Here is a 14,161-nt window from a genome sequence, read left to right as displayed (position 1 = left end):
TAAACTTTCCTGTGTTTCTGTATCCCTTTCAGCGGAATGTGGCGGTCAGATCCACGCTGCCACTTCAGGACGCATCTTGTCTCCTGGCTACCCTGCTCCATACGACAACAACCTCCACTGCACCTGGGTCGTAGAGGCGGACCCGGGAAAGACCATCAGGTACTTGTTTTATTGGGTTTCAGTGATTTGAGAATAGAAGCATGGCTCCTGTTCTTGTAGTGGAGATAGTGGTACATCCATTATTACCCACTATTAGATTTAAGTTTCTGAGTTAAAGAAGAAAATGTAAACACATGGTCAAGGTTTTTGTTAGTTTGCATGCTCACTTTGGTATTCCTTTGAAAACTTGTGTTAAGCTATCCATAGTAAAGATAAAAAATGTAAGTACCTCAGTTAGCTTTGGCTGCATAACAAGTGGGCCCCCGAAACTTAGTTGCTGCAAATGATGATTTATGTGCTCATGTCTTTGTGGGTTGCCCAGGCAGTTCTGGTTGGTTGGGGTGGGTGGTCTAGGAGGGCCTCATGCAGGTTTAGGGGGCTCAGCTGGATGGTTAAAGGCTGGGGTCTCTCCACTCCAGGTTCTGTTCCTTCAGGAAACTAATGGTGGTAGAAGGTTCCTAGAAGTAAGAGATGGAGACTTTTCAAACTTCTGCTTGCATCACATTTGCTGGCGTGCCATCTGCCAAAGCAGGTCTCAGGGGCAAGATAAAGTTTGAAGAAATATAATCCACCCCTTAATGGGAAGAGAATCAGTTATATTGAAAAGGTTCTGCATATAGAGGTGGGAGAGGTGTTTGATTATTTTATGATATTCCAAAGTAAGTGTGAAGGAGACCAAGAAAGTATTCCAATCTAAAGTTACTCTTATAACAGAAAATCATGAAAAATCTCAGATAATTGTGCAAACATTTCAACAAAGTATTACTCTATTTCTATCGATAGTCCTAAATGATGGTATTTTTTTAATTAACATAATTAACAAGTAAACCAACAAAAAGTAAAATTCTCGGGGCTTCCCTGGTGGCACAGTGGTTGAGAGTCCGCCTGCCGATGCAGGGGACGCGGGTTCGTGCCCCGGTCCGGGAAGATCCCACATGCTGCGGAGCAGCTGGGCCCGTGAGCCATGGATGCTGAGACTGTGCGTCCAGAGCCTGTGCTCCGCAACGGGAGAGGCCACAACAGTGAGAGGCCCGCGTACCGCAAAAAAAAAAAAGTAAAATGCTGCATGTGCCAGTCACAAGGCTGTGTCAAAACCACAGTACGTAAAGCAAAAGTAATTTCAAAATAAGCTGTTCTTTAATTATAGATCTTGATGAACAAGGACAGAATGTACATTCTTTAGTCACGCCTCATAAAATCCCTTTTCTCCTCCCATTAACTCTCCTCTTTCATTGTATTCTTTTGAAATCTCCCCGGAAAGTTAATTTTTTTAAAAACTCTGTACCCCACCTCCCAACAACCTTAATCCACATGCCTCTGATCCTTTTCCTCTTCCCTGTGTTATTGCTCTGACCAAAGACTAAAAGAATCCAGGCAACTCAACTCTTAAGTATGTGAAGAAGCTGAAAGAGACAGGTGCAAAGCAGAAACCTCTTTCTGGGGCAAGTGGATATATGAAAACATTTATAATTAGTGGGTTTTGTCCTTATTCACAAAAGGTTTGCCCAGCAAACTTAGTAAATTTATCATACTGCAACTTTATAACTTAGTAAAAAAGTAAAACGGGACAACGAGGAGTGAGGCGACCTGCTGATTCCGTTCAGTGATGCTCTGTTTCTCATCAGGTGACTTCCATCCTCCCTGAAATTCACCAGACTTTCTTGAAGTTTGATCACATTTACATCTTGGGAGTGAGTTAAACTGTCATGGCACAAACTATTACCACTTTCAAACCCTCCAAAAGAAATATTCTTACTATGTACAAGGAGCACGGGAAGGAATTTAAAGCATGTAAATATTGCAAAAACATTATTTTATAATAACTGATTTAAAAATTAACTTGTGTCATTAAGAAAAATGATTAATTAGGTAGTTATGGATCCATTGGGACACAAATAAGGCATCTTTAAGGAACAGAATTTAAGAGTCTGTATTCTTCATAAAAATCAACATAGTCACTTATCCAGTGAACTAAATAGAATTAAATACTACATCTTAACTTTGAATTCCTGAACGCTTGATCTGAATAATCCAAAAGCCATTACACTGAATTTGATTGTGAAAAATCCTAGGAATCATCTGTGATTCATAAAATGACTTTACATAAACAGGACATATTTCCTTTTAGGCTGATTTCAAAATTTTCTATTTCTTACACATCTCCTTGTGATTTGTTTCCCAAAAAGTAGAAAGAGCACTTGTTCCCCTAATGCAAACCAAGTGATGAATTCACTCTTTGCAGGTGAATCTAATACTTCATTAACATTTTAGTAAGAAAAGAAATTAATAAAGAATGAGTTGAAGTAATAAAAAATGTACAGCTTTTGTATCATGAACTGACTTTGTCATTTAACCGTTAATGTTCTAGAAAAAAAATAGACATTGCCTATACCACTTTATTGTTTGGGGAATATTTTTCTTCTTGTACGTATCTTTCAAGTTACTCAATTTGTAAACAGATCTTTTTCATTTAAGGCATAAAGTCCTTTGTAATAAGGAAGTTAAGAAGCAAGCATCAGTACTTATAATTAATTTACTCCATCAGTATTCAACTTCATCCCAAAATGTTTCTGGTGATTTCTCTTTATTAAGGAAATATGTACTATTTTTAGTATGGCAATTTGGAAAATAACATACTTAAAAGTACGTAATATACAATTTTAGGCTTAAAATGGTACTGATGCTAAGAAAAATAGGGCTTGGTCTTAGTTTGGATATTCTTTAGCTTAGTTTACTGAGTTATTTCATTGGTATCATAGCCAGTATTTTATCTACATCGTTTGCTTGAAAATGAGGAATACATCAGTCATATAAACATGAGCCCAGGGTTTAATTTAAGTATTAAAAATTCTTAATACAAATGGAATTCATTACTAGTCATTCTATTATGATTTCTTTAAATGTCTGTTTTGTGCTGTCAAAGAATAAATAAGCAACAAGATCTCGGAAATTATAAAAGGTCAGTTTCAACACTTCAGGCCAATTATTACTGGGCCTATTTTGATTTCTTTGAGGTCCAAAGCAATTTCTGATTGCATATTGCTGTAACTTTTTGTTTGAGGTAATAGAAGACCCCAAAATAGTTTTTGTTATAGGGCACTTGGGTCTGGAAGAGGTTTGTAATTTTAACACGCATACTATAAAGCAGTTACCAGAATTAAATTTAATTAAAAGTCTAATCACAAGACACTGCAGTAAATTTAGCCACATTAAGAGTTATATGTAAGCATGTGTCTAAGAGACCCAGTGTGTTTCACTGCTGAGCACAGCTGTAATTTATACAATAAAGGGAACAGCATTACAAACATCTTCAGCAAGCAGCATCAAGGCAATGTTTTTCATAATCCTATGTGTATATTGTTCCCTGGCTTTAATTGCTTTTCTGCAAGTGTAATTGTCTGGAAAACTCACTTTGAAAGTATTTCTGTTCCTAATTGTTCCCAGGAAATTGCATTTGGAGGTGTAGTTGAGGGGGATTTTATTAGAAAAGCTCATGCAGTATTGAAAACATTAGAGGCCTATCAAAAATGTATCAAGATTGTCAAAACTGTCCACGTGCAGACTTTTAAAGAAAGTGAAGTGTGGGATGTGATCCTGATCTCACCGCATCTGGCCGGATGGGCTGTAGAAAGATCAGGGGAGGTGTGGTTTGGAGATCTAGGAATGTTTTAATTTATTTTTGACCAACCTTCAAGATCTCTGTGAGACACAGACTAAGGAGGAGAAGGACGGGCAAATGTTTCCACTTCACTGGACATTTGTCTCCAAACGTGAGGTCGGCATGTAGTAAATGTGCTGGGAACACGAGTCGGGAGTCTTTGGCTGACAAGACGGACAGGCATGGGGCCCGGAACCCAGGCACCTCAAACGCCCCTTTCCTGTCAGGACCACAGTGGGGTATCCCGTGTATCTTTGTGGGTCATGTGAGGAAATAGCCAGTCAAGAGAATTCCAACCATCCAAAGAAAAGAGAGCAGCAGCTCTTCAAAGTCTGCCAGGTGTCTGAGGCTGGACTCCGGCCCTCCTTAGCTGGGGCTGTGGGAGCAGCTGATGGGTTTAGGGAACCCGACCAGCTGCTTGCAGAGTGAGAGAGAGGGAGAACCCTGCAGGCACCCGCCACGGCGCAAGATCCTCCTGCAGGCGATTTCAGTTACCCCGCTTCAGCTAAACAGCGCTAGTGCCCCAAAACAGGATTCAGATTTCAGTTGCCTGTGCAGACTTACTGTGAAGAATTGCATGAAAGACAGACTTCCCTTTTAGCCCTTCAGCTCCCAGATCTCTGCATAAACAACAGACGCACCTCGCAGCCAGTTCCTGATCGCGTCACGTGCCTTCCCGAGGGGGATTGCTGCATTCAGCTCAGCCACAGACAGCAGAGTGTGTCCTTGTGTTGCTTCCTTGTCTCCCAGTGATAAACCCACTTGGCGTTTTACAAACATGGATAATCAAAAAGGGAACTGGCCATTGAAGATGAAAGTGTAGAAAGAATTGAAAGTGCTAACACTGGAAGTGAAATTCCAATCACACATAAATGGAGCTTAGGAGAAGCAGTTGATGGTGGGGACCTTGGTATGGCTGCTGTTCCAGGGATGAACGCCTCACAGGCACAAGGCAGGCACGCCAATTTCAGGATTATTATCATTCCCCCCTGGGCCTCTTTCTACTTCTTTATTCCCTATTTCTGTTAATGCCTATCTTCCTCAAAATGGCTGGAGGTTTTAATTTTCAGTATTATCTTCTGCTCTTCCTTGTTTCTCCCTCACCAGTCTCCAATATTTTCCCAACTGAAGAAAACAAACAGACAGGTATTAATATATGTCTCACAGCATTCTTTTAGTGAACTACATTAAATTTCTTCATAATAAGCTCTGAGAAAAAATTAGTTGCCTGCAAGCCAAATCCTTGTCAGCCCTACCCTTGTTTGTCTTTCTTCTTATCTGTGATTCTCAGTTCCTACCTCCCAGGCCCATTACTCTGCTCTTACTTTAATCTTCTCCCAGTGAGCCTTCCAAATCCGTCCTCCACCCTCTCTGAGCCACCCCTTTGCTAATCAGCGAACATAAGCTCCTTAACCAGAACCGTAACACCCTCTCGACTTGGTGTCTGGTCCCCTACAAGTTTACCTCCGAAGGCTCATATGCATGTTACACTTCAGCACAGATGAAGCGTGTATGAGTCTCCCGTCCCAACCTTGTCATCACAGCTCTCTCGACCTGTGTTCCCCCCAGTTTCTCTTTGTTGCCTCACCTCCAGATTCTTCCCATCTTTGGGGGCCCAGTTAAAAGGTCAACCCCTCAACAAGAATTTCATTCTTGTTATCTCATCTGAAAATAGGCTGTGTTCTTCTCTGGACTCAGTGTTTGCCCTGCAGTTCCTTCCTTCTCAAGTAGGGTTGTCACTACATAGCAAGACATCCAGGCAAGCCTCTTAGTGTCACGAGCTCCTCCCTTCTTCCCACACTCGTGTGATCACACATCTCAGTAATTCTACGTGGAGCCCCCAGGTCTGCTTTCCCACCAGTACTGCTGCTACTTCCCTAGTCCAGACAAGCATGACTCACTGGGCCTCTTCTCTGACCATCCTGCCAGGGCTGCCTCTCAATCACTGCTCCCACTCTAAGGAGCATGTTTTATTTTTTTTCAATTAAAATATTAATTTTATATGGCTGAAAAATGAATGTATATCTAGACATCTTCAAAAGTGTAAAAAAGAAAGGCATGCATTATCCCCATACTAGACATCATTGTTGCCATGTTCACATATATCTTACATGGACCTTTGCATATTCTACAGTGTGGGTGTCTATAATTAATTATTGTCTCTCTTGTTGGTTATTTACATTATTTCTAATTTTCAATATTATACATAATAATATGGCAAATAGTATTGCAAGTAAGCTTTGCCTCTTTTTATAATTAATACCTTAGAATAAATTCCCAGGAAAATTCTTTCTGGGTCAAATGGTTGAGACATTTTTGTGTGTCTTAATACAAATATTTCTATCAAACAAAGCTGATCATATCACTTGCCCCCTTTAAAAAAATACATATTTTGTCTGCTCATTATGTGCAGAATAAATTCAAGTTCATTGTCATGACGTTCAAAGTTATTTATTTTCCCAATTTTTGAAATACTAGAAAAGTGTTGCAGAAAGATAAAAAGCCTGAAAAGTAATTTGCTATAATCCTAGACACAAAAGATAACTACAGTTTAAAATTTGGTATATATTTTTATAACTTCTTATGCAAAGACACACACACACACACATATATATATAATATACATACATACATATATATATAACTTGATTTATCTGTTTATCTACTTGTTTAATTATTTTTGAAAAATAGTATCATGCCTTAATATTATTCTGAAGATTTCCTTCAGTCAATAAACATGGTCAAAGTTTTATATCCTTACTTGTAATTCCACCTCATTCTGTTTAGTCATGGAAGAAGATTCTATTGCCTGAATGCACCATAATTTATTTAAACTATACCCTATTGGGATATTTGGGTTGTTTTTAGTTTTTCACTATTATCAGCCATGCTACCATCCTCCCAGTATATCACCTCGAGGGTACTTTCTACGATGAATTTCTAAAGCTGGACTTGCTGTGTATGCACATTTAAATTTGTATAGTTATTACCAAATTGCTTTTATGAAGAGTAGATATGGCTTCAACAGCATATGAAAAGGTAGGGTCTCCACAGTGTCACTGAAACTGGATAAAGTGTTTATAATCTTTGCCAATCTGGTAGGAAAAAAATCTTTGCATCATTTTTTGTTATATTTGTAACTTTTGTATCTTTTCATTTTTAGCATATTAATGAATGTATTTGTTCAGTCGCTTTTTGTCTCATCCTCTTTATTGAATTATCCTTCCTATTTCTCTCTGCCTGACAAAGCCCTTCCCAGACACCTTGAGGCAGAATTAAACACACCTGATGCTTTGTTCACATCTCTTAAAGCTTGTGACACTGTGCATTGCAAAGTGTATGTTTTTGTTTTTGTTTTTCTTTCATGCCTGTGTCTGAAATGACTAACAGTTCCTTCAGGATGATACTTTTTAAAATCAATTTTTAAACTTTCCCTACTTAGTGGTATGGTGTCTGCATATTGACTTTTAATTATTTTTTTTAGAATGAAAAATGGCCATTTCTTTATCTGTTTAAATTTTGTTATATCATTTTTGTTGTTGAATTTACAAGGTATTTCCCAAATGGCAAAACTTACAGCATCAGGGTGAATTTTTTTTGTTTGTCTATGTAAGCTTCTCATTAACATATAACATAGGCACATAAGACTATCCAAATGATAAGTATACAGCTTGTTTATAAAAATACCCCTTGTTACCAGCAACCAGATCAAGACCCACATTGTGCTCTTTGAGCTCCATTTAAAGGATCCATTCTTAAGGATAATCACTATCCTAACTTCAGATAGATAATCGCTACCCTAATTTGAACTTTATAAAAATCTAATTATACAGTGTGATTAGTTTTGTTGATTTCCTCAACCTTCACTGCCACTGATACAGGTAAATTATTCCATTGCATGAATATACCATGATTTACTTATTTATTCTGAGTGTTGGTGGACACGTGAATTGTTTTTACACAGTTTGAGGTTATTGCAAATGACGTCGTGTTGGATATGCTTTCATGTATTATTTGGTGGATGTGTGCATGTTTTTCTCTCAGGTGTACACTTGCATTCAGCTATGGTAGATACTGTCAAACGATTTCCCGAATTGGTTAAACCAACACCATTCCCTTCACAGTGTAGTTCACTCCCACGTACCTCACCTTCCCCTGCACTAAGCATTGACTGTCTTTCATTTTAGCCATTATAGTGTGTAGTTGTTTTAATTTGCTTTTCCTTGGTGACTGATCAAGGCCATCACTTTTTTATATGTTTATTGGTCTCTTGACTATCCTCTTTTATCAATGTCAGTTGAAGTTTTTTGCTCATTTCTTTTTGCACTGGAATGCCTATCTTTTCCTTTTGATTAGTATATAGTTTTTATACATCTGAATGCAATCTTTTGTTGATTGTATATTCACCAGCTATATTCTTATACTCAGTGGTCTTTTGGTCTCATAATGATGTCTTTTGGTAAAGACAGGTTTTCAATTTCAATGAGTCAAATTCATTTTGGCTCATTTTTCTTTTATGGTTAGTGTATTTCTTATTCTTTAATTAAGTTATATCAAATATTTTTGGGTTTTTTTCTTAGTGTTTTTGTGTCCAGTTTAAGAAATCCTGCCTCTCCAAAGTTATAAAAAATATTATCTTAAGTTTTTTTTGTAGGAGATCTATTTTATCTTCCACACTTATGTTTTCATTTCATCTGGAATTAACTTTTGTGTAAGGTATTAGGACGATGCAAGGAACCTTTTGTCCGTAGTGCAGTTCAATTGACCATTTGTTGGAAAGTCAGTCTTTCTTCATTAACTGCAGTGCAACCTTTGTTATAAACCAGATAATTATAATTATATGATTATGTAATTATAGGCCTGTTTCTGAACTTCATTACATTGATCTATTTGTCCATCTAGTGCAATACCTTTCTATCTTAATCACTGAATTACTTAATAAGTACTGATATCTGGTACTGTATTCCTCCAGCTTTGTTCTTTTTCATGTAGATTGCCATGGCTATTCTTGACCCTTTGCATTTCCATATGAGTTTTAGAAACACTTGTTACTTTCTGCAAGGAAGTTGCTAGGGTTTCAGCTGGAATCACATTATATCAATAGATGAGCTTAGGGAAACCTGACATCATTTCCAATTCTGAATTTTCTGATCTCTGATATAGTATATTGTCCCATTTATGTAGATCTTATATAATTTGTCTCAATAATGATAGTTTTCTGTGAGGAGCTCTTGTACATCTTTTGCTAGAATTATCCCTAGCTATAGCACACTTTCTGATGATAATGTAAATAGTATTTTTATTTCACTTTCTAGTTGTGACTGTTTTGTGAAAATAAATTATATTTTTATATTTATCTTGTATAAATAAATTCACTTATTAATTCTGAGTTCTTAGGTTTAAATTTTTTTTCTATGTGAACAATCATGTTATCTACATTAATAAAAGATTGGTTTCCTTTTTTGTCAAATCTTTTGGCTTTTTCTTGCCTTGTTGCGCTGGCTACAGTCACCAGAATAATGATTTGAAGTGGTAATAGTGAATCTCATTGTCCTGGTCCCAATCTCAGAGACTAAACTTTTAATTATTTATTTATTTCAATAAATATATGTGAATTATATTTTTAAAATTCCGTAATGGAAAAAATATTAAATTCTACCACCTAAAGATATAAAATTAAAAAAAAACTATAGGAAATTATTGGAATTAATAAATGAAATTATTTATGCAAGACAAGTGAAAAACAGTGTTTTCTACATTTTTTTTACTTAGCAGTACTTTTATGGACTTTCTACATATCAATATTTACTGAACTTTTGTTTTGTTGTTGGACATTTGTCCTGTTTTCAGTTTATCACCAATTTCAAAATATTTTGATAAATATAAGATGTATATTTCTATATGTTTGTCTATATTGGTTTCCTTGAGTCAATTTTAGTAATTTCTGTTTTCTAGAAAACCATTTTATGCCTAGTTTAAAATATATTGCCATAGATTTATATGCATAGTTATCACTTCGATTAATTTCCTTTTTTCTTTCTTTCTTCATTAGTTTATATTTTTATCAACTACTCCATACACACAGTATAAAAGTAAAATAATTCTGCAGTGAAGGTTACAGAAAGCAGTAGTTCTCTACATCCCCTAAATCTCTAGAATTGCTGGATGATGTGAATTTTGCATTTAATAAGCCTAATGTGTCTCAAGTAGCATTAGTAAAGGTCAGTGCATGCCTAGACACATTCTGGTAAGCCCAAAGGACACCAAAGGTGGAGAAAAGATCCAAGAAACAGCTAAAAAAAGGAAGATATAAATTAGCTAGCCTGATAGAAAACTTCTAAACAATACAGACCAAAAGAGGTATTTGCAGTACTAAAGGAAAATAACTGTCAACCTGGAATCTGTATTCAAACTACCTGTCATTCCCTTGTAAGTGTACCTATTATGCAATTACTGTTAACACACAAAATACTACTATTGGTTTAGAGATATATATTCACCAGACATATGTGATAGTTAAGAGGAACTTTTATCCAGCTAAGAATATAGCTTAATACAAGCAAAATAAATAAATTATATGGAGACATTGGAAATTGCACACCATGCCTCTTTTAACTCTTTATAACTCATAAATCAAACAGGTAACAAATTAGTAAGTTTACAGAGGATTTGAACCATGCAATTACTAAGCTTATTTTAAAAAGACATACAGCCTTCAACTAGAAACTGCACATTCTGTTCAAGGAAATATGGAACATGTGCAAACGTGATCACAAACTAGGAACAAACTAATCAGTGAAAACAATAAAGCAGAGAATCACTTTTATACTCCACACCATGACCAAAATGGAATAGAAATAGAAATCTGTAGCAAAAAAGAAAACACATGCTCAATTTTGAAAATAAAAGACACATGATTAACAGTTTACTGTGAAATTTAGAGCCTTAAATGCACATATTGGAAAAAGAAGATCGCTTGAAAATCAAGTTAATAAGCTCCAGCTAATGGAATTTGAAAAATGCTATCAGAGTAAATTCAAAGAAGTATAGTTGAAAAACAACAAATATAGTAAAAGAAATTAATGGAAGAAATAATATAGAGAATCACCAAACCCACAAACTGATTCTTGAAAAGGTATCATTGGTAGAAAAATAACTGACATATTATGATAAAATACAGGAGGCCCAAATAATTGACATTAGAAATAGAATTGAAATATACCCCTACAATAAGGATTGCTTTTAGAAAATTTAAGAAAATAATAGATTATATTATACCAATATATAGGAAAAACCTTCCATCCAAAAGAAAAAAATGGAAATGATCCGATTCATTTAATGAGGCTAAAATAACCTTCATATCACAAGAACAAGTAAAGAACAGGAAATAAAAATTAAGAGCTGAACTCTGTAATTACTCCCATTTTATATATTAAGAAAAATGACCTGTATGATCATCTAAATAGGTATAGAAAAAGTAGTTTAATAGAATTGAATACATGTTCATGATCAACAACATAAAGAGATAAAACAAAAACCTTCCTAGCATAGTAAGTAGCAGGGTTTTTTTCTTAAAATGATAAAGGGTATGTAACAAAATCCTTCCACAATAATATAATACAATATATAAACAGTAATAAAAGAGATGAAGAATGCATTACAAAAGTGGGCAGTCATATGTGATCAGATAATTCAGAGTCCATGGTCCTATTCTCCACCTAAGACCTTTGATGATCTCATGTAGTCCCATGGCTTAAGACCATTTATTTCCGAAGACACAGGTTTATTATTTCCTTTCAGAGTTCTCTCTGAAGCTCCAGATTCGCATGAACAGCTGTCTGCTCAAGTGTCTACTCAGTGTCCGGTAGGCATCTTGAACTTACAGGCCCAAATCATAATCTCTGGTCTTCCCACCCCACAGACCTTTCCACCTGCACCCTTTCTCACCTCAGCCCGTGACCTGTCCACCTTTCTTGTTTCTTAGGCAAAAACCTTCGAGTGACCTTGCATCCTCTCTTAATCATACATGGCTCACCCAGTCCTGTTTTCCCCACCTTCAAACCATGCCCAGAATCTGACAACCTCTCAATACCTCCCCTGTCCAGCTCCTCTGAGCAGCAGCCATCTGATTCTTGTTTCTGCCTTGCCCTCTATAGCCTGTTGCCAACACAAGTGCAGAGCAATTTTTTAAAATCACAGGTGGGATAACTTCTTCACCAAAAACACCACATTGGTCTGTCACCCAGGGTGAAAGCCAGAATCTTCAGAACAATCTACAAAACCCCGTGTGTTGCCCACCAACCCCCCGCTACCCCCTCTCCATCCACTACACCCGTTATTTCTCTGGCCTCAGTTTCCTTATCAGGCCCTCTCTCTGCTCTGGTTAAATTGGTGCCTGGATGGTCTCAAATGCTGAAACCATGCCCTCTGTGTCGGGCTTTTGCTGGGCTTCACTCTCCCCTCACACCAAGTATAACAACCCCTCCATCTCCTTCAAGTCTCTGCTCAAACCTCTCCTCACCAACATGGGTTAACCAACAACCCCATATAATACCTAAATCTCCCCCGATCCTCCAGTCCTGGCATGACCAGGGCTTCTTATTCTGCTCTGCTTTTTTCTTTCCTCAATGGCATTTACCACTTACTAAAATGAAGTCTTCTTTACTTAATTTTTATGGTTGCTGTTTTTCGCTCATCTCCCCCATTACCAACCACGTAAGCTTCATGAAGGCAGGGTTCTTCATTTAGTTCACTGATGTATCCAAAATTCCTAGAAGAGTGCCTGGTACACAGTCGGTGCTCAATAAGTGTTTGTTGAATGGCTGAACTATATTGAAAGGGGGTTGCCTTATACTCACAAAAGGACGTTCAACCTCATGAATATTCAGGGAGATGTAACTTAAACATGATACCTTTCCACGACCATCAAATTTTCTCTTTTTACAACTATTTAAGTCTGATGTTATCAGGTATCAGTGAAGATGTGACAACACAGAGCCATTTGTACTTTATTGTGAGACTGTAAGAAGTTACAGTCACATGCTAGAACAACTTGGCCATTTCTCTTCTTGAGCCTAGAGAGACCCTAGGCTGAGCACCATTTGTCATAATAAAATGCAGAAACTAACTATCTTTTGTTAGAGGACCAGACAGAGGAAGCATTTCCTCATGCTTCTAAAGTGAGTTAACAAAATCTACATCTTTCAGTTTAGAGGAATTTCACCTTATGCTGAATATAAAAAGCAACTTGAAAATGATACAAACACATACATGCCAAAATGACATCTAGTATGTAATTACTGTTAAACGCACAAAATAGTACTGTATATTGTTTGGAGACAGGTATACTACATAAGCATATGAAAATTATAAAAATATAAATGAGAAGAGACCATCACGATTTCAGAATGTGGCGTGAGAGGAAAAACAAATGCATAAGTGGAGAGGCAGGGGGGTAGGACTGTGCCTGTAACATTTTATTTTTAAAAAAGATCTGGAGCAAATAAGGCAAGATGTTAACATTGGTGGTGGTAGGTATCTAAGTGTCTGCTATATTATGCACTTCCCTCTATATTAAAAATATTTTAAATCAAACATTTAAAAATATACTACATTTTATATTTATGCAGGGCGAGATAGATATTTTCTTTGAATATATAATATGCACAAAGTAAATAATTGGGACTTGTGTACCGTCTTTCATATGTCATTTATTATGATTTTTCTCTCACAATTTTGTGCAGTAAGCAGTGAGTGAAAAACAATGAATGAAAGCATTCAGCAAATACAGATTTTTGTTGATATTAAACTGTTTTATCTGTCTGAATTGCCATAAATAGAATTACGGGTCTGCTGCCGTCACTGAAAGAGAGCTTCCTCTGACATAGAGATTTTAAGTTGCTTTAATATCTGTAAATGTGATAGAAGTATGTTAAAATGTTATGAAGAAAGGAGTTTATACTACACATTTCTGCCTTTGTGTTGGTATTTCAAATACTGTATTTTTTCCGAAAATAAAATGTATAGAAATAAACACAACATAAGCTGAGATCATTCAGATACAGGTACACAATATCCTCCTGCTGTAAACATCATCTCTGCCAGCGTTTCTGTCCTGGCATGGATGCTACCACCTAGTGGGGCATTTCAGGAACAACACTGATACCACACGCATTAAAATCCGACGTCTATTAGCTTAAAACAAAGCTGTATCAGATCCGTCTTTGATTTGTGTGCCCGAGAAAGCTTTGAATTGTAAAAAGAGCTGACAGTCTCAAAAGGCCTGGTTTCATCCTTAAACACACAGCTCAGCATAGAGCTCCGTGGTCTCACTGTATCCATCAC

At 36.6% G+C, this 14,161-nt stretch overlaps 1 protein-coding gene across 1 annotated transcript in view; it reads left to right on the top strand.

Moving 5' to 3' along the window:
• The window catches only part of CSMD1 (CUB and Sushi multiple domains 1), a gene marked incomplete at its 3' end in the record, with an annotated part of 1,679,169 nt that overhangs the window by 1,418,397 nt on the left and 246,611 nt on the right, over positions 1–14,161 (top strand). The window contains exon 32 of the mRNA XM_079726547.1: positions 33–159. Within this exon, the coding sequence (XP_079582673.1) occupies positions 33–159 (127 nt within the window). The remainder of the gene's footprint in view (positions 1–32; positions 160–14,161) is intronic.

This window comes from Hyperoodon ampullatus (assembly GCF_949752795.1).
Source record: "Hyperoodon ampullatus genome assembly, chromosome: 20".
In the NCBI taxonomy this organism is placed as follows: domain Eukaryota; kingdom Metazoa; phylum Chordata; class Mammalia; order Artiodactyla; family Ziphiidae; genus Hyperoodon; species Hyperoodon ampullatus.
Note: the sequence above shows the minus strand (reverse complement) of the source record. Positions and strands in the feature narration are given on the sequence as shown.